The 20,361-nt window shown below is 44.4% G+C and overlaps 1 protein-coding gene across 6 annotated transcripts in view; it reads left to right on the top strand.

Moving 5' to 3' along the window:
* The window catches only part of CELSR1 (cadherin EGF LAG seven-pass G-type receptor 1), a 161,890-nt gene extending 147,046 nt beyond the window's left edge, over positions 1-14,844 (top strand). For 2 of the 6 annotated variants that reach the window (XM_057370075.1, XM_057370070.1), the window contains exons 26-35: positions 2,394-2,506; positions 3,760-3,839; positions 5,400-5,526; positions 7,411-7,536; positions 7,831-7,967; positions 8,447-8,550; positions 9,366-9,530; positions 10,400-10,642; positions 10,959-11,223; positions 12,550-14,844. In XM_057370075.1, coding sequence (XP_057226058.1) covers positions 2,394-2,506; positions 3,760-3,839; positions 5,400-5,526; positions 7,411-7,536; positions 7,831-7,967; positions 8,447-8,550; positions 9,366-9,530; positions 10,400-10,642; positions 10,959-11,223; positions 12,550-12,574 — 1,385 coding nt within the window. In that variant the 3' untranslated portion in view covers positions 12,575-14,844. Of the gene's footprint in view, positions 1-2,393; positions 2,507-3,759; positions 3,840-5,399; positions 5,527-7,410; positions 7,537-7,830; positions 7,968-8,446; positions 8,551-9,365; positions 9,531-10,399; positions 10,643-10,958; positions 11,228-12,549 lie in introns of those variants that run through there. The other 4 variants (XM_057370072.1, XM_057370073.1, XM_057370071.1 and 1 more) reach the window with 4 other exon arrangements.
* Positions 14,845-20,361: the final 5,517 nt, after the last annotated feature.

The raw sequence follows: 20,361 nt of genomic DNA, 5'->3' as shown, positions 1-20,361 counted from the left end.
ACATCTGTATAAAATACTTTATGGTCCTTAATCATTTATGGCTAATTTTTTCTGGATGGCAACTGCTGAAGGGGGTGGTGGAAGGGCCAATGGCAGCAGGGAGGGAGACTAGTCCTATCTCATTCCACATTTCAGTGGAAACAGATCCAATATCCACTGCTTTGCCAAACAGCCAGTTTAGTTTTCATAGACCATAGGCCTGTACCAGATKTGAATATTGGCTGTGGGCCAGTTCTAAGCAGCAAGAGTGCAATGCAGCTACCTTTCCCTTTCTCAGTGTCTTTTCATCAAAGCACGCAGGGTTCAATTCAAGAAAAGGTGACTGTAATGCACACGAAACTTCCTTGCAGAGAGCAGCGCTGCCRTCAGCCCTGGCCGCCCCGTGAGACAGAACATACGCTCCTCGCAGGAGGTGCCCCCGTGCCCAGACAGCGGGCTGAGCCACCTGCCATATGGCACTGGCCACCGGCCTGCAGGCATCGCTTTCTGAGGCTTCAAGATCTCTGCAGACAGGGTACACCTGTCTCAAAGGGAAAGAAGGATCTTTGCACAGGAATTAGAGCTTTGAACTGAGTTTAAAGGGGAAAAGGGATAAAACCATGCTCACTAGAGGGCAGAATGCCAGTGTTTGTGGGATAGTGTGCTAATGAGGTCCTTCCATCTGCCATCTCAGTGGMGGCAGGGGCTGGAGATCCATGGGGCAGCAAAGATGTAGGTGTTTCTGTGTTAGAAACCWTGGGAACATTTAACTATGTTAGAGTGTGTTTGACTGTCTAGAGCTCAATGTTGGTAATAAAAGAGTTGAGTGTTTATGGGTAAGAATCATCAGGAAGGACAACAAGGCAGATACCATGGTGAGAGTCTGTTCTAGACCATCTGACCAAGATGAGGAGGCAGAGAAAATATTCTGTAAGCAACTGGGAGAAATCTCTCCTTGTTCTTGTGGGGGACTTCACCTTAACAGATGTCTGCTGGGAATACAACAYAGCAGAAGAAAGAGCCCAGGAGGTTCCTGGAGTATGTGGAAGAGAATTTCCTGATGCAGCTAACGAGTGAGCCAGCAAGGGAAGATGCCCCACTGGACCTGTTCCTTGTGAAMAGAAAAGGAGTGGTGGGTGATGTGATGGCCAGAAATTGTCTTGGAGACAGTGATCACAAAATGATAGTTTTCAATTCTCTTAGAAGTAAAGCGGGGGTTCAGCAGAACTTTCACCTTGAGCTTCCAGAGGGCTSACTTTGGCCTATTTAGAGGCATAAKTCWGTCTCTAGGGAGGCAGTCATGAAGGACAAAGGTGTCCAGGAAGGCTGAATGTTCCTCAAGCAGGAGAGACACAGGAGCAGGCCATCCCACGTGGCAAAAGACAAACCAATRGAAAAGGCAGGCAGCTCAGGAGGGCTAAAAGGATGTTGTCATCCCCTATACTCAGCACTGGTGAAGCCACACTGTGAATCAGTTTAGTTYTGGGCCCCTCACTACAAGGAAGACACTGAGGTGCTGGAGCSAGTCCAGAGAAGGGCARTGAAGATGGGGAAGGGTCTGGAGCACAGGTCTGATGAGGAGCAGCTGAGGSAGCTGGAGGTGTTTAGCCTGGAAGAAAGGAGGCTCAGGGGTCACCCTATCTGAAAGGTCTTTTCCAGCCTAAACAATTCTATGGTTGTATGATTTTGCAGGTCACAGGCAGCAATCCCMGTCCATCGCCATAGGGGCGAGGTGTGGGTCACCAAGTCAGCACTGTAAATCAACAGGTGAATGTTGGGTTCAGAGAACCCCTTGAAATTGTCCAGGTTTTGAAAAATAAAATAATAAAAGGTGTGTTTTAAGCTCAACTGCCTTGGGGCATTAACTCCATTTCAAACAGTGCTGAAAGCAAGGTGAGGTACCTGGGATGGCAGTTCAAAATGAATCCCACCTGAGCTCAAGCAGTTAACTCCCATAAGTTCCCAGGTTCCTTTGTCTCTGATGTTATTTTAGTGACAGCAAGTTAAGAATGCACTTTTTTTTCCATAACATAGACATCTCCTCAGTTATGATTCATGTCATTCTGCTGCACAGGCTTATTGAAATTCCTCAACATGTCACTCACCCTCAAGGCTTACACTGTGTGAGAATGACTATAAAACTGTGCTGAAACAGAATTAATTTGGGACTTGCATTTGTTCTCATGTTTATRTAGCTGAACTTCATTCTAGTTGGCAAAACTCAGAGTATTATTTGATATGAAGTGACCAGCATGAASGTTTTGATTTGCAAAGTTTTATTTTAGTATTTGCCTTGTTTTTGCCTTCACAGACTTTCCCATTGAATAAATTTTGCCACGATAATTTTATTTGAAACTACATTTGGTTATAGGCAGCACGTTTCTGATTTACTTTTTCTCCATTTTGTGACRCAGGGCTTGCTGTTGGTCTGGATCCACAAGGCTATGGGAATCCTGATTTCTGCTGGCTGTCWGTTCATGACACCCTGATCTGGAGTTTCGCTGGGCCCATCGTAATGGTTGTCGTTGTAAGTAGGCAGAGCTGTCTCTTCTTTACTGATACCTTTTCTCTCATGTTTTGTCAAACARTAGTCATGCAAAGCAACTGTGTTCTTTACATTTGAAGCAAATGCACACTTGCATCTTTTGCTTAAATASATAAGAAATGAGCTAAGCTCCTGAAAATCAAAGGGCTGCTTGCCAGTACAAAGATTGCTTGTGGAGCAATGGCCAGAAATATTTTCCATTTGCTTTGTTCCATTTTTGAAGGGTTGTACTGTGAGCTTATTAAAAAAATCAACAAAAGGAGCCATAATAAGTCACTTCATCCAGAAGTCCTAAAGGAATATTAAATATTCCCACTTTCCGAAATTTGAAAAAATGGGCCGGTGTTTAACTTCCTTCTTAGAGCTTCTTCCTCAAAGTAACACCAAAAGATAAATATTCATGGTTTGACTCTTATCTTGAATGCCAAATGCAGTTCTGGTCTCATCTCAAAAAGTATGAAGTAGACCTGGAAGCCATGTAGGTTGTGGTCACGAMTCATCAGAGGTGTGGGACAGCCCCCACTGGAGTGGCCTAGAGAAGAGAAAGCTGCAGAGAAAGGSGAAGGATTAGCCTGTAATGGTGTGTTGGTCTGGAGAAAATTGCTATGAACCCAGTTCAAGGTCTTTTCCAACACAAGCAGTAGCAGGAGGTAGCAGGCATAGCAGAAACAGGATAAGCTGCATCGTTTCTCCATAGCATGTTAAGTTAGAAACTCCTAGAAACAGAACAATTGCAGTGGTAAAACTCTGCAGTTTTGGAAGGTGAATGATGAGACAAATTCTCAATGTTCACTATGAGTGAATAAGTACAGATGCACCACCAACCTAGTACGTGCCAGCTGATGSGGAAATCTGTGGAGAGTGGAGGTTTATTCAGAGTAATTATTACTGTATGCTCTGCTAGAAAATATTTGTAAATTCTGGCTTAACCCAACTGAAGCAAGGTGCTGGGCAGGAATGGACCATGGTTTGGACAAGGACGGCCATTGTTGAGTTTTTATCTTTCACTCAAGTATTTCTGCATGGGGTTKTCTTTCTGAGTTTCACAAGTACCAGGATGTCCTGGACTATGTTGCCTTGAAAYAAGGTGAATCTTGGAATTCAGAGACCTGTAAGTTAAAGGAAAAATATTCTTGGCACCACCATTTTATGATGAAAATTGCATTGTCATTGAAAATAGAGCTATAACAAATGTACAGAAAGAAACCATGCAGTTATTTCAATTTCTCTTTCAGATAAACACTGTCATCTTTAYACTAGCAATGAAAGCATCATGCAGACGAAGGCAACGTTCATTTGAAAAAACAGGAGTCACGTAAGTTTGAGTTCAAAAACCTGTAGGAGCTCTGGTTAGAAATATGAAAGGACAGATTGCCTAAAAGCAAGTTTTGGAGCAGGAAATAAAAAAGTTTTTTGGAGGAGAGTGTTGGTAGAGGCAAGTGGAGCTGCTTCACCCCACCCACTCCTGGGCTTCCCTTGGAGATCCTGTAAAACCTCCACCATGGTGCTCTGCACCACCAAGTGTAAGCAGGAGAAAGAGAAGGTAAAGATCTGTCCTCCAGATGGTATTATTGCAGTCCTTCCAGATCTTTCATTATAYTCCCTTCTAACCTGTCACTGCACCTCTGCCCATGGCATGCCCAGGCAGACATAATTCTGTGTCTCTCTGACTCTCTGGGGCTCAGAAGGGTTYCCCTCTCAAGGGTGTGGGTTACCAGCTCTGGCGTGGCAGAGACCCACTGACATTCCCGTGCTGATGCAGCCTCTCTGCATCCCGTGCTCTGTGGGATGAGCAGTGGCACRAGCTGCAACCTGCCACCTTCCTGAGCTGTTGTAGCAGCCTGTTCTCATTAGCATCTGTTTTGCCAAAGCCCAGAATTTGCCTGTGAATTCAAATGGGATTAGCTAGTGGCAAGACAGGCCCCTGGGTTTTTGGTTTGGTTTTTATTTTTTTTTTCCAAAGAGGTAGCTGTATGAGATTTCAAATGGCTGCTTCTTCTTTTTTTTCAGCTCTGTCTGTAGGGTGCTGTGTACACACTGGTATGGCTTTTTCAGTCCCAGTATCCCTGAAGTTGTAGACTTTGTGGTTCTCTGAACCCTAACACTAACGCTAAACTTTATGAAAACTAAAATCTGAGGGTGAGCTCCCAGCAACATGGGTGGCCCAGTTAATAAGTGTGGAAGGASCAATGTTGGTGCAGTGCCCTGYTCCCCTTGGCATGCCCTTTCCAGCCCCAGTTTCCATGCAGCTGTCAGCTTTGTGGTGCTCTGAACCCTGATCCTGACCCCAACAGCCTTCAGGTGTTGAGGATGGGGTCCAAATCTCCCTAAACCAAGGAGTATAATTGCTACCTAATGGCAGCAGTTTTACTGATAATATAAAACTTTTGCCACTAGTTTTGTTTCTTTCTTCTTGACTCTTCCAAAATGTCTTCCAAATGTGGAAATTGTATTTTTAAGCCAACAAATACTCCCCTGAGTTCCCTTGATCCAAAACCTCAGGTAGTAATGTTGAGAAGGAATGTGAGAGTGAAGTTGACAAACTGAAATGAGATGGACATGGCCATTTTCTGCCCAGATGTGTTCCTCGGAGTCATCAAGGCTGAACAGCAGGGGCTTGGAAAACAATCAGATTTGTTTGAAGAAAGTTTTGGAAATGAACTTGGAAAGAAATATCTTTTTTATGTGAATATGCTAAGTTGTGGACTACTGTTCTGAGAGAGTTGGGAACTGGGAGCTGGTGAGCCCTGCCCTAATTTTCCAAAGGGCTTTTCCAGTTGCCWAGTTGTTGGGCACATAACACCATCCACAGGGAAAAGTTGAGATGTTCTGTATCCTATCACATTGCAAACGTCCATCTGTGCTTGCTTTCCAGCTCTGTGCTGCGGACAGCCTTCCTGCTCCTGCTGCTTATCAGCGCCACGTGGCTGCTGGGGCTCATGGCGGTCAACAGCGACGTCATGACATTTCACTATCTCTTTGCCATTTTCAGCTGCCTCCAGGTAAGYTGGATGCCTTCTTGACTGAGCCAGATCTTGGTGAGCACAGTGCTGCACCCAGATCTCCTAAAACCTGATCAACATGAGCTAACTTGAGAAAAACAGAGATCTCAAGTGCAATTTTTGCTTTCTTTTCTCAAAGAGAGGGTTCTTCTCACCAAAACTATAATTTTTAGTAATGACATCTCTCGCTTTTAGTCATTCCAAAGGTAAGTGCACTACTATAGTAACCTGTGACAGTAGGCAGGTGTACCCGTCTTTCTAGAGACAGTCTTTGTTGCTGTGCTCTGTGTGCTCATTGAGCCATTCTCTTGCGACCGCAAATGAGAGACTCTTTTATTTCACCCAGAGTCAATGGCTCCAAGTTCAAGGCTTTCACAAATTAAGTTACTGTTTAAAGAAATTAGACCAATAGTGATTTTCAAAGACAATGTGAGTTGTATTAGGGTTTTTCTGGGTTGCCTGTCCCAGGTTACACAATTRCTGATTAAAGATGTAGAAAGTAGATGTTTGTAGGAGACCTGGCACGGATGTTGTCACTGGGCTTCATGTCAGTCACAGTTTGAATGGGACCAAGGATGGCAGTAACTGTCCTAGCAGATGCCTGCTACTGCAGGACGCTCTTTCAGCTGCAGCACAACAGCCACAAATTGCAGCCACAGAGAAAACAATGTCTGATGGKTCTCCTGTGGAGATGGCTGTCAGTGCCCTGGAAACACAGCAGATAGATTCTGGAGCAAGGTTATTTTGACACTGTAGCTGGTGTGCTCTGAAATAAGTGCACCTACTCATGCTGTAAAACCAGGCTTCCACGAGTCTAAAATTAAATTARATTAAATATAAAYCTGATGAGAGGGACGAAGGTCAGCAGCTGGAATTATCTGAACTTGCCCAGGGAGGCACAGTGGTATGTGGCATTTCATGTCATTGCCTTCTTTGAACTTGTATTTTTAAAAAGACATTTATGTGAATTTTATTAATGAATAATCCCAAAGTGCTAGTGCCAGCTAAGATCRCATTTGATTGAATGTTTAGAAAGTAAGCTTGAAGTTTAAAGTTACTCTAAGTCAATTGCTTTGGCTGCAATCATGAAATTCAGGCTTCTTGTGATGTTGGTACAGCTGCAACTTCATGAGTATTGGCTTTTCTATACTGTATCTCCAACCAAAGTTGATAACAATTTGGCAGCTGCATTAATTCCCTCAGAGCAAATACATCTGAGGGCACACACATGTGTGTCCCTTGCCCCCAGCAAAAGCTGATAATGGGTGTTCCTGGCATAGAACAACTGCCAACCCTGGGGATTTCACTGATTTTCCCACCAGAGGTATTGCTTAACCAAGGAACTTAGGTGACAGAAGCTGGGACCTCTCTGCCCCCAGTACATCTTCACATCTTACAAGGTTTTCTAAAATACTCTTGGACACAGTATTAAGGGCTCTCTTCACAGAAATTGCCCATTTACAGAGGTTTTCACTAAAAGCTATGTTATTTTCCATGTACTGCTATTGATTTTTTTCTCATCATCTGTGTAAAAGCTCTAAAATCCCAAATTCTGAAATCCCTACAATGTCTTCTAGTGGGACATTGAGGTTCCGATTCAATTTCCTCCCAAATCAAGCTGTGGTCTGTTAATTCTGGAAAAAACAACTTCTTTGTGTATATTTTCCCAGGCCTTTAATGCACATTTGAACTTGGAAGCAAATTATGAATGCAATTTCAGTTAAAGAAAGAAAATAGTTATTGTTTTTTTTTAAATACACCATCATGAACTACAAACTAGAATTCAGGGGTTGTTTCAAAATGAGTGTTCTCTAATATCCATRTTTGCAATATGGTAGTAGTGAATCATTGACATTTATTCTTCCTCTCTCTAAAATTATCCAGGGGCTGTTCATTTTCTTCTTCCACTGCGTATTTAATAAAGAAGTCAGAAAGCACTTGAAGAACACTTTGACTGGAAAGAAACCCCTTCCAGATGATTCTACTGCAACAAGAGCTACCTTATTAACTGTAAGAAAAAAGCATTGGGAGAAAAAACACCCTCTTGCTGGTGGAAGTTACCTAAAATAAACTTATAGGTGGCTTATCTGTAATTAAATTAACAGAGTAGTGAGTTGTGCAAAGATTACTGATGGCCTCTCAAAAGTTTTGATTATTATTTTAATTTAAACTTTTGAAAGAAAATAATTATTTTCCCTGGCATCAAAACCCATTTGGTTCTTTGAAACATAATACATTTGTGGGTAATATGAACTTCTGGAGGGATCATTCACTATTGCTTTATGTGGTTTTTTTTCCCTTCAGCGATCTCTGAACTGTAACAACACMTACATAGAAGAGCCAAACATGTATCGCACAACTATGGGGGAATCCACTGTCTCCCTAGAAAGCACCGTCAGGTCAGCCAAGAGCCACAATAGCTACCTTGCTTATATTCTCAGGTAATCCGGTGGCAGGTGCATGGCTTTCAGGTGCTTGCCTTTCCCTTTTTTATTGCTCTTGTGTGAGCCAGAAATCTGGTTCAATTACTACTTGGTTTATGTCTTACCAGTTGTGTTCCCTGTGACTGTCGTTTTCTGTGGTGCATTTTCTGTTGCATGTGTCTTTGGGGCAGGGTTCCCACAATGCTTAACCTAAGAGKGACATTAACTACATGGGCTGTGCTGCTTGCCTGTTATAATTCAGATGTGCCTCAAGGAGAGCAATTCAGCTCATCAGCTTTGGGCTTTTTCAGAGTGTGATTTCAGAGTGTGGCAGAAGGCAGACAGCTACWTCAGGATAACCTCTGTCTTGCTTAAAGTGACCATTGGGCAGTCAAGCACAAACTGGCTGGCTTGCCCTGCATCTGTCTACGTGTCTGCCTTGTTGTTAAGAACAGTAAAGTGACCAAGAAAGTTGTCCTCTGATTTTCTTCTCAAAGGGATGAGGCKGCTCATAAACTCAGTGGATCCTCAAGTCAAGCAAGGGCTGGTCAGACTGAAGCAGATTCCTCCATTTTTCATAGGAATCCATCCAAATCCAATGGTAAAAATAATTTCTAAATGCTTTGACCCATTTGTGCACCATCTCTTTCTCAGAACTTTCTTCCAAGTCTTCTGTAAAAGAAAGAATACTTACAATAATTAGATGTTMTCATTCTCATTATGCTGTTGGCAAAACAAGCTATGCAATGACTGCCTTACAAGGAAATCCTGAAATGGAAATACCATGTATCTGCTGCTTGTGATGGTTTAATTTTTATCTGATGCTGTCACAACTGTTGACAGTTTGTGGAGACCCCTTTCTTTCACACAAATTATGTACTGTTACTCTTGATTTTTAGTTGGAGAAATTTTAACATTTGAGACCTTGAGACAATATTCTCCTTTACTGCTCTGTGGTTTGTACAAAAAATGAGAAGTGCTTCTTGTCTGGTTTCCTTTCATTTTGGTCTTGACATTCAATTTTATTGCCTTGTAGCAGTTTTCAGTTAAGTGCATTTCAGATTCTTGGTATTTCTAGGTATCTTGTTTTGCCTGTGTGTCATGTTCATTGAGATCCAATAGAGTTACTGATCTTTATGTTAAAYAGTGAAAAATGTGTTCACACTCTGTCCTGCACATCCTGTACGTGTGAAAGGTCCTGCCCACTAGCTGAGCCACGTGGCTGTGCTCCCCAGAACTACTTAGATAGGTGCTGCAGTTTTTCTGAATTGTTGTGTAGAATTTCAGATGTAAGAGTTCATCCCTGGCATGATCTGAACCAGATGCCTGCCTTTCCTTTCTCCTTAGGCATTTGTCAGACAGATTKGTTCTACTCCTATTTAYGTTTGATCACTGTTTCCCTGTGTGCATTTGCAGAGCATGATTCTGACTCTGACAGCGAGCTGTCCCTCGATGAACACAGCAGCTCTTATGCCTCCTCCCATTCATCAGACAGCGAGGAAGATGGACTCGAGACAGAGAAGTGGAACACATCTACTTCCAAAAACAATGAACGTGGCCCACTCCACAGCACACCCAAAGGTACCCCCAGTGTGAAGGGAGGGCAGTGATGCTCTAAAATAGCTTTATATTAGATGGGATACATTTGCCAGACTGCCATGTGACTGAGACAGAATCTCTGCCTCTGTGTCTTGCTTCTGCAGAGATCCTTGTTGTTTCCAGCTTAGAGACCTTCCTTCTTCCAAAGGCTTGGTGACAGGGGTAGCTGAGTTCTGAATGCTGAATGCCCTAAGGCAGAGTGAGCTTTGCAGGCAGGTCCCCAAGCACTTGGAYATGGCATTACTAAGCCAGCAAAATCTCCTATCAAGAAGAGGAGAAGGAAACCCTTTGTTCTGAGGGCAGGGGGAGGAAATGTCTGCCTCTCCTTATGCAATGCAGGAATGTGTATCCAGTGGTATTGAGGAGATGGTGGGCTTAAAGAGTTGGAAGTCACTGACCATTAATATTACTTCTGTGTGGCAAGGAGCAGGCATTTCTAAACACAGTTGATSCTGTCCTAATGAAAGGCAACATTGAATGATAGACATCCAGGTTGTGTGCTGAGGCTCTTCACAGATACAGCACTGGGTGCCTTAAGTGCCCTTAGCCTTCAGAAACCAACCTCCCCATGGACAGATCTCTGACCCTGAGAGCTGAGAGGGTGGGTTTGCCTCACACTTCTCCACAGTGGAGCTGGCAGCCTTGCTCTGGGAGGGGTTTGGACACCTTGCCATCCTACCAGGTGATTTTTTGTGGGTTTAATGTACMCTGAGGCCAGTGCAGTCCAGCAAGGACCAACTGAAGGATTGCTCTGGTTTGATGCACAGGTCTTCTCCAGCTACAGAGRCCAGGCAGAGGTTGAGAGAACATATCAAAAGTGTTTTTCGAGCTAGTTTTTTCTTGCATTACAGTTGATACCCTTCCCAATCATGTGAAACCCTATTGGCCCACAGAGTGCGTGGCAGCCAGCGATGGCGAGGACCCCGGCAGGAAACAAAAACTCAAAGTAGAGACCAAGGTCAAYGTGGAGCTTCACAGAGAAAACCAAGTGAACCACAGCAATGAAGCACCACAGGACAAGGAGAACGAAGGGCAGCAGAAGGAGAACAGACCTYTGGCTCACCAGAATAACCAGCAGCCGGAGCAGAGGAAAGGTAGCACAGCCAGCCCAGCCTCACAGTTGGATTGGGAGACTGGGGTGGGGGTGGGAGTTAATGGGCATTCATTAGTTTAAAAGGTAGCTCTGTCAGGGAAGAACACTTTGCAAATGGCTCCAACTTGTGTAGCCAGATACACCATGGGATGCTAGTAGGTCATTGCTGAAGTCTAATCTTTTGGTTATGAAATAAAGTGCCAAATTAGAAGTCTTAATAAGAAATATAAAYTGTCACATCTTGCATGTGCTCAGCTTGATAAATGAAATTACTGATACACTTWAAAATTTTCACTATTCCTTCTTTTCTGTAACAGGCATCTTAAAAAACAAAGTTACCTACCCTCCCCCACTGGTGGATAAGAATATGAAGAATCGTTTGCGGGAAAAGCTGTCCGATTACAATCAGAGCACAATCTCATCCAGGACTACTTCCCTAGGGACAAATGAGGGGGTCCGCTCTCCTTCGGACTCRGGGGTCACAGTAAAAAATGTCCGGAGGGAGCAGTCTCGAGACCAGCTCAATGGCATGGCCATGAGCCTCCACGTGGGAACAGGACATGCTGACACCTCAGACTCAGAGTAAGTGCCTCATCGGGATGCCCTGGCCAACTTCCTGTGGTCTCCCCCTTCACCTTCCAACCCCAGKTTCCCATATGAGCAAAAATTTCCTCTGGTGATTGGCCAGAGTCCTTCACCGATAGCAGTTTGGATGGCTTGCCCACACCGTGCCCCCAGGCCATGGTGTTTCAGTCATGAGAAGGCCAAAACAGGTATCATGGGCAAGGAGCTGTGACAGACACCAGCTGCTGGTCACCCTGGCATGCTCTGGACTGGCAGGCTGATGTGTTGGCACACCTGGACAGGAGCAGCCTCCCTCTGCCCTGCCACCTGCCAGGACCTGGGTGGGGAAAGGCATGAGGCTGTGGGGAGCATGGTGTGAGTGTCCATCTGGGCAGAGGGAAACCATGGCCRAGGCAGGAGATCCCAAGGCTGGACMGGAAGTYAAACWGCTGATCCTMAGTTAATAGGYRTGTGATTCCCACCTGCTGCATGGCAGTCAGTGTGTGAATTTACCATTGTAAACGAAATCAAATATTAACGAAAGGCTGAACAAGCTCACAGCCAAAAGGAAKTCTCAGAAACCTCATTACTCATCATAATTCTTGCATTTCAAATTAAGAYAACAGCCATATGGAAAGTCTATGCAAGCATTTTATGCATATAGTGTTATTTTTAATTAACATGAATAATAGTCTTATTCTTTCACCAAACCAAAAGAAAATTTCTCTCCCAGCTTTAACTCTGGCACTGTCCCACCAGGCTTTAAATATCCCTGTTGTTCGGRTGCACAGACCATTCCCAGCTCACCATAAAAGTACATCTTTGGATTTGGAGCTGGCTGATGAAATAGATACTGGTTAGCCAGGATCAAATTTAAATTTTTAGATTGAAAACAGATGTTTTGAATAAACTGTAACCACTTGCTGCTACCAGGTAACACAGTCATTACTGGAAGATAACTCGCCAGCTTGYACTGAGCAGCCGTGTTATCTCCACACCTTTGGCATCAAGGAGAGCTCTGCTGTTGGCAGGAGATTGCATGAATCTGTCTGATACACCAGGCTTCTAAACAGCTTGTGAGATCTGTGTGTGAGGGTTAGCCAAATACAAGCCCTTTGTAGAACTTGCTCTAAAGCAATTCTTTTGTGTAGTACCTGAAAGTGTTTCTCCCAGCTGGTCTTCCCCTCCAGGACAGCATGCCCCTTKGAAGCATTGAATTGGCAAGGCATGGTGACTTCACAGAGCATGAGCCCTTACTAAAAAGGGTTAGGTGGGTTTGGCTAGAGCAGTTTGCCTGTGCCTGTTTAACCCTAAGCCTGCATGATCACTTCTTCTCACTAACAGAGGCAGTAATGAAACTTCAATTTGAACCATCAGGAAATTGTGATCTCCTCTGCATGGTTCTGACTCCTCGCCGTGGGGTCGCCGCCCGCCCGCCTTGGACTTCATCAGAGTGGCCACATGGTGAGGAGGAGGATGAGGTGGGCATTGATTCCCACGTGGTTTGACGTTATGGCAGACTCCTGACTGCTCCCGGCGCAGACACGGTGCCTGGATGCACTTGCAATGAGGTCGCTGTGTGGAACGCTCCTCCCGGCAGGAACCCGTCCTGAAAACATGGAAATGGCCACTGGGATGCACTGGGATGGATGGATGGATGGATGGATGGATGGATGGATGGATGGATGGATGGATGGATGGATGGATGGATGGATGGATGGATGGATGGATGGATACCTGTGCACGGTGCAGACGGTGCTGCAGGGGTTGTTTCTTACAGGGGAGAACCAAGGAAAAATGCGTTATTATCCTAGTGGACATACAGTAAGTCAATCCATGAGCCTGAAGACAAGCACTAGGAGCTGTCTCTTGTGGAGTTTTAACAGCTACCATATGGACCCTTCAGGTTGCTGGGCTCTGTGGAGGAATATCCCAACAAGTGTCCTTTGGTTTCTATGCCAGCATCTCTGTCCACCCCGCTATGGACATGTCGTCTTAAGAAAAAGAAAACCTTTATATATATATAAAAAGTGTAGATACTTTTATATATTTTGTATGGTGTTGCTAAAGAAAAAGTTCCTTTGTATATTTTACATTTATACTGATCTTCTTAATTTGATAATAGGAAATCAATTAAAAAGAGGATTTGATATTTTTTATATGAACATTGCACAATTTTACTTGAATTTGGCGTTTGATAAGTAAATGAGGTTTGCGTGGAAGCCACCTTCAAACACAATGCAGTTTTCAAAGTAATACAGTAAAAATTATATCAAAATCCATTGTTATAATTTATAAGTTTTGTTGACAGATTTTGGAACACTTTAAGGGCACAGTATGTTTTTTTCATAACCTCTTCTAAAACCACAAAAAATTGTTTTTTTTATTATTTGGTATTTTGATCTCTTCTCACAAGTGCATTGAAGTGTTCAGGAACTGACCTTCAAGGACTACACATATCTTTGTGTAAGGTTTCAACACAGTCCTTGTCTGGAAGAAGTCAAATCAGTATTTCYGTTACCAAGAACAAGAAAATAAGTGGTGTGATTGTATGGCAGGTTTTGACTTTGTTCTGCCTCTGCAACAAACCAGCACTCTGCATGTCCCAAGGAGAGGGCCCTCCTCCCATRGGCAAGTTCTGCCTCAGGTGCAGTATTTTTTTTTTAATCACTGGATTCAGCACATTGCTAATAAAAGCAGAAATACAAGACTAAAGATGTCCAAATTTCATTGCCCAGCTCTTTGACAAAGCCCTGGCCTTATTGGTATCTCAAAAAGCACATGGAAGGCTTAAGGTTTCATGTYTCCCACAAAATGTGCTGGTTTCAGAAGTATAGGAGAGTTAAGTGTGACCTGTCTACTGTCTTCATCTTCTGCAATGTTTACAAAAAGAGGAAAAGTAAGATGTGAGAAAGTTTGCATCCAACAGTGTGAGGCAGAGCTCAGCCTGGGGGTCCCYGTGGTGGTAATACGTGACTCCAAGGATGACAATGGTGTGGCTGTGCCTGTGCTCTGCTAGTGAGGCTTCCAGGAGCTCCTTGCTCACCATAGCAGCCCTTTGGGGAAAATATTGGCTAYTGTGTTGTGCAAATGTGTGTGTGAAAGGGAAGAAACAGAAAACTGGGCTAAATAAAATGYGGGAGTTGAGGGAAAGACAAAAAACTGTATACTGTAATCTTGGTTTCATTRTATTCCTATGCATTTTCAGAAGTATCAAGGAGGCCTTTGGAAGGGGAGAGGGAGGAAGGATGCTGTTCCTTTAAAAATTATGCAACATACTGTRTGACATTTTCTGACAGAATAAAATTTTGAATGTTTTAAGGGTCTGGCACCTGGCTGTGTGCTCAGGCGTTGTGTATAACCCATGCTAGTTGTTTTTACATCTGTGTATGTATATTTTGTCCCAGTGAGATGTAGGTAGTTTTTATTTGATCAGAATTGTTGCAGTAAATGAGGGTCAGTTGTATTAATGACAAAAAAATTAAAACCTATTTTTATGACTTTTTAAAAGCTTTATGGCAGATTAGACACTGGAAGTTTGTTTTTTTTTAACAAATGTATATTTATTAATGTGCAGAACACTGGAATTGCAGCACAGATGAAAGGAGAATTTACAATAAATTAAGACATTTTTTTGAACTTGTACTCTTCCTCTGGTGGTTTATTTTTAAGTGCAGTGCAGATGCTGAGGGTCCAAATGGCATTTCCTGGGGCTCAGAAAGTAGCAGGAGCAGGAACAGACGGGTGCAGAGGCTGTAAAGCATCACCCAGCAGAGGCACACCCGGGGTGCCACAGGGTGCATYGCATTCCAGTCCAAACTGCGGAATTTTCCCAGTGTGGGAAATGGTCCGTGGCAGAGAAATGCCCTCTGCTAACCCRGAGCAAAGCAGATCACCAGGAAAGCACCAGATTTAGAAAAGGACATTGGAGAGCAGCTCGAGGGGAGTGGCAGCCAGCCCAGGCCACACCAGCCTGCAGCGAGGGACAAGGACAGTGCTCTSGGACAGTCTGGGCTCCGCTCTGGGCTCTCCCAAGCCAGCCAAGCTCTGCTCCTGCCCCCTCCATCCTTCTCAGGCTGTTGTGCAAGTCCTCATTCATCTCACAAGGCACAGCAGTGAGCTGCACATGTCTTGTCAGCTTTCAGGAAATAAAAGTATTTCTCAGCATCAATTGGCCAGTGTGAAGCCAGGAGGAGAGAGCCCAGCTACTGTCATGATTTAGGGCAAAGTCAAATCTTCAGGATCTTCATTCTGGAAACAGCTCTGCCAAAACTTCCCACTAAACAAACTCAAGTAATTAGCCCAAAGGGAAACTGTTAAAAATTTTATTGAACATGTGCATTATTTGGTGGAACACTGGGTTTTTTCTCAAGCATTAGTTCACTTTTCTGTGGAGCAGAAATAAGCCTCAGGCTTTCACATAAGCAGGTTAGTTAAGGGAGAGACCAGCCTGTGATCCTGTCTCCAGTAGCGACCTACAGCAGATGTTTAGGAAAAGAAGATTATCAGCCACACGTTACAGGGCAAGGTGGCCCCAGCAGGGTCCTCAGCCCCCAGCTTGCTGCAGCTCAGTGCTTCCTGGAGGGAGGGGTTGTGCTTGTCTCCATGTTTTTCCTTCATGCATTTCTCATGTTGTGTTTTGGACCCATTTAAAGTTCCACTACACGGTGGSCTGCCTGATTCAGTCACAAGCAGCAAGAAAAATTTCTTCCTTCAGCTACAACAGACATCTTTGCTGCTGGCAACAGGAAAGGCARTGAGAATCACCTCTCAGTCACCTTCTCCAGGTCACAGGCTGTGCTAGAGCACTTGGGCAACCTCTTTCCAGCTGAGCAGCTCGGATCTCTGCAGTTGCTCCATGTGCAGAAACACTGCTGCACCTTTTACCCTTCCCTCCTCAACCCATTACCAGGCCAACCATTACCTTCCTTCCTCAACCCATTTCCAGGCCAAATACAGCTTTTTGATGGTGGCAGGGACACAAGAGACCAGAGCAGCCCTTATAATGCAAGCAGTAGGCCTGCCAACATCCAAAAGAAGGGAAAGAATTTTTAAAATCTTCATTTCATTCACTTTACCAACACCAACACCACCTGCAGCAGTCTGGGATGCATTGGGGCCCCACAGTTCTGCAGAGGTTCTGCCCTGCCTTTAGGCTCCTGTTTGCACATGTGCAACGGCTTCTCCATCCTCAAAGAAGCATTTTGTACTGGGGTCATTTTCCATTTTAGTCTATTGATTTTTGGATCCATCCTCCAGTTTCTCATACTCATTTTGGGTTTTAGTCCTGTYCATGATGGTGCCTGGAGGCAGCATCTGCAACCTCATAAGCTGCCTTTCATCATTCAAACCATGAATTGAAATATCAAATAAGACTAAGCCCAAGAGAGCTTTTGTAACACTTCTCTTCTTGCCAAGCAAGTTTGGCACCTACCTCGTATCGATTAACGTCAGCCCGCCCTGACAGTGCTTTTGTATGAGAATAGTGTGGGGCAGTATCAAACCATTTACTGAAGACATGTTCCATCTGCTGCTGCTGCTCCTTTATCCACCGTGCCAGGCACTGTATTAAAGAAAATCAGATTAATTTGAAGTGTGTGTGACAGAGAGACCGTGTTAATTCATTATTGTCTTGTAAATACTTCAAAGCATTTGTAAGTGCCCCCAGGAGCCCCCTGGAGCTCTGCACTGTGCTCGTGTGTCCCCTCCTGCCTTGGTCAGACATCTGCTGCTGCCACCCCTCTGCTCAAAGACCCTTCTGAACAGAGCATCCACTCCTTCAAACTCAAATTTCGCACAGTCTGAGCATACTGTCTTCATTTGCCCAGCATGGCCTGACGGGTGGAGCCCCTCCTGACCTCCACAAAGCCATCATTTTACATCAAATCCATCCAGCAAACAGAAAATAACTCACAGCTCCAGCTCTCCATGTTCTGCCATTCCTTCATGTTACAGTGCAACCTGTCAGGTGGTTTCCTGTGTTATGTTCTTACAGGTTGAGGCTTTTCCCCTCCACAAATATARCAGTTTGCAAAACCACTAGTCCCTTGGGCTGGTGCATAGGAAAACCTCTTGCTTTTGGTCATTTGGAAGCTCTTTGGAAGTCCCTCTTGAATGACCTTGTTGGCACATGAAGCCTGTGTTGTGCTTTCCAAGTGAAGAACGTAGAGTTGGGTCTGTGTTTTTGTCAGATATTCATACACTCAAGGGAACAGTGAGCATGTGAAGTCCTGTTTTTGTATAAACARGGCAGCTGAAGCAGAGGATGGATCCATTTCCTTCAGGTTGGGAACATCCCCCTGAATCCATACAAAGCAGAAGCAGCTGTGGCTGGGAGCCAGCAAAGTGAACAAGTTTCCAGGGGACAAAGTAAACCAGACATTGATTTTGAGAAAAATCAATACCTTTTATTACTTGTTTCAATTTCCTGGATAAGCAGAAACTCTTGGAATGGTTAACTCCTTCACTTCCAGATGCACAGGTTTCAGGCATGGAAAGGATTGGGAAAAAGCCCAGTTGGCTTAGGGGCTTTAGGGGTTAGGGTTCATACTGCTGGCACAAAATGGCCAAACRAATGGGAGTGAGCAGCTGGTCAAGAGGGACCACTCCTGGCCCACAGCTTTCTCCACCGGGTTGTCCAGGGAAAAACTCTTTCCTGGCTGATCTTACCCAGATTATGCCAAGCACAAACCAAAAATAGCTTGTGGCTTTTTGTTCTCACTCACTCAGTGACAGGGCAGCTCCTCAAGCATCCATCTGCATCACTCCCCTGTGGGCAGATCTAGGGCAGAGCCGGTGCCACCCAACCGAGGTGACCCCATGGGGGGTTCTGTCCCTGCTGGTTCCTGTGCTGGAGCAGACCAGCAGCAAAGCACTCCCATTTCTTGCAGAGTGTTTCTTTTCCTCACTGCATCCCTTGGGATGTGCTGCAAGCTCCAGCTGTGTTAAACCTGCCTCTGAGGAGGTTTAGCACTCGAGGGTCAGGCCTGGTCTCTGCTGGGCTGGCTTTCCATGGCAGGTGCTCAGAGCAGCATCAGCCACAGGAATTCCACTGGGACTGGAGGGTTGGACAGGTGGGCAAGAAGCACCGGAGCAGAGCTGCCTGCTCTAATTCCCAGGATCAATCCATTGTTCTTAGACAATTTACAGGTTTCTCCTGATCCATCAGTGATGCTCTGCCTCTGTTCCCAGAAAGAAGGCAACTTGCAGAGAGCCACCTTAGAAGTCATCAATATCTCAGATCTCCTCTCAGTAGCAGATTTCCCTGTTTGCTCTGGAGTTCAAGCACTATTGCAGTGCAGAGGAGACACACCAGATGAGGGCAGTCTCTGCTCCATGAAATGGTCGTGTCTTRCATAAGCCTCAACACCTGGCTACTAATCATTTCACAGATATCCTTGTGCTGTCTCCTTCACCCTAAAAAGTAGGTGCAAAACTCAGTGTAATAATCTTGTACCATAAAACACCTTTAATATTTAAAACCAGTGCAGATTATTCTGATTTATTTCCAAAAGTGTTACTATATCAGTAAGTACTTGTAGCAGATACTAAAAATGATTTGCAGTTTAAAAGCCATAACTGAAACCTTTCAAACTTGTGATATTGATCAGATTTACTACTACATATAATAAATTTGCTAACAGCCATGGAGCCCTTGGTGTGACACGGCCTACAGAGTCCTTTGAGTACTCTCAGAGAGGAGAGATAAATAAAAATGTGTGAAGAGTAGTTAAGTAACTAGAATAAAAAAAAAACCAAAAACCTTTAATCCAGTACCAATCTGAAAAACCACCAGATGCTACATGGCTTGTTATCTTATTTTTGCATACCAGTCTTTTTTACCTTTACAATCCATCTTTCTTTGATGTTTATAGCTTTATAAAAAGCCTCACTCAGTGTAATGAGGCCATACCAGACCAGATTGCCAAAGAGATCTGTGCTACTGCTCGTCCTTTTTTCAGATGCAAATTTCACTGAAGTCCTTCAAATGAGAGATGTTCCATCATTGGTTCTCCCTCAGTCTCTCCTCCTGCAGTGAGCAGAGGGCACAGCCCAGGATTTTCCTGCTGTGCTGGTGTTCACCAGCCCTGGAGAACAGGAGAGAGACAGAGGGAATCTCTACTGTACCTGCTGCAGGGAAGAGGAGCACAAAGGGGCATCTTCCCTGCTCCCAAGGACATGGGTGAACCCCCTGTCTCTGTTCTGACAAAATTGAAATAAAAAAGGAACTGGATACACAGAGGGGTGGAACAGCTGGCTCCCATGAAGTCAGTGCTGCATCCATCTTGAGTCTCTTTCCTCCCCAGGGGCTTTCCTGGGAAAAGAAAGAATTCACCGTTYGTCCAGGAGTCCAGCTTGAGGTTTTGTGATACAATGCAGATGTCCCATCTGCCAGCCAGAACTGCCACCAACACTGCCTGCAGACTGCATCCAGCTCATGCAACCCCAGAGACACAAACCCAGCAGCCCTGCAGGAATGCAAAGCACCAGAGGAATTTCTGTCATGAGCCCCCACAGCACTTCTGGAGAAACCCATGACAGAGCAGCCAGGTCACTTTTCTCTTGAYGAATCTTCTTCCTGGAAGTAAGTCTTCTGTTGCTTTTCATCACAGGGACTGATGTGTGATTACGAGATGGATATTTTCCTGAGAGCCTCCTCAAAAGATGGTGCTATTGAATGGGAAAGGTGAATTATCAAAGTCCAGAACAGGGCAGTCCCCTGGAAAAACTTCATTTCTCCCGGTAGGGTCTGATTGAGGAGCATTTCTCCACGTGTTTCACTATTTCCAGGACTAAACTTGCACAGTGAGTTGGATGCTTTTTTGTATTGAGAAAATTAGTGTGCTGCAAAACTGTACAGAATGAGGACTCTGTTCACTTTTTGCATTCTCAAGTTTCTGTAGCTGAAGCTATAGTGAAAAAGCTGTAGTGAAAAAGCAAGACATTTTAGAAAAGAAAAACCCCAAAAGTCAGTGTTCATCAGAACCCTCACACATTCAGACAAGGATGAGAATCTGATCCTAGTTCTCAAGAGAAAAATTTAAAAAATCTCCCTTTTACTTTCAGCCGTTCAAGAACCAAGATGAAGTTTGAGAGTGACCAGGAAAGAGATGACCAGCAGAGCCTGGCACAGGGGATGGAGGGCAGGTTGGACTC

The sequence above is a fragment of the Malurus melanocephalus genome, unplaced genomic scaffold (genome assembly GCF_030028575.1).
Source record: "Malurus melanocephalus ecotype Western Australia unplaced genomic scaffold, MMel_1.1 scaffold_118, whole genome shotgun sequence".
Lineage (NCBI taxonomy): Eukaryota > Metazoa > Chordata > Aves > Passeriformes > Maluridae > Malurus > Malurus melanocephalus.
Note: the sequence above shows the minus strand (reverse complement) of the source record. Positions and strands in the feature narration are given on the sequence as shown.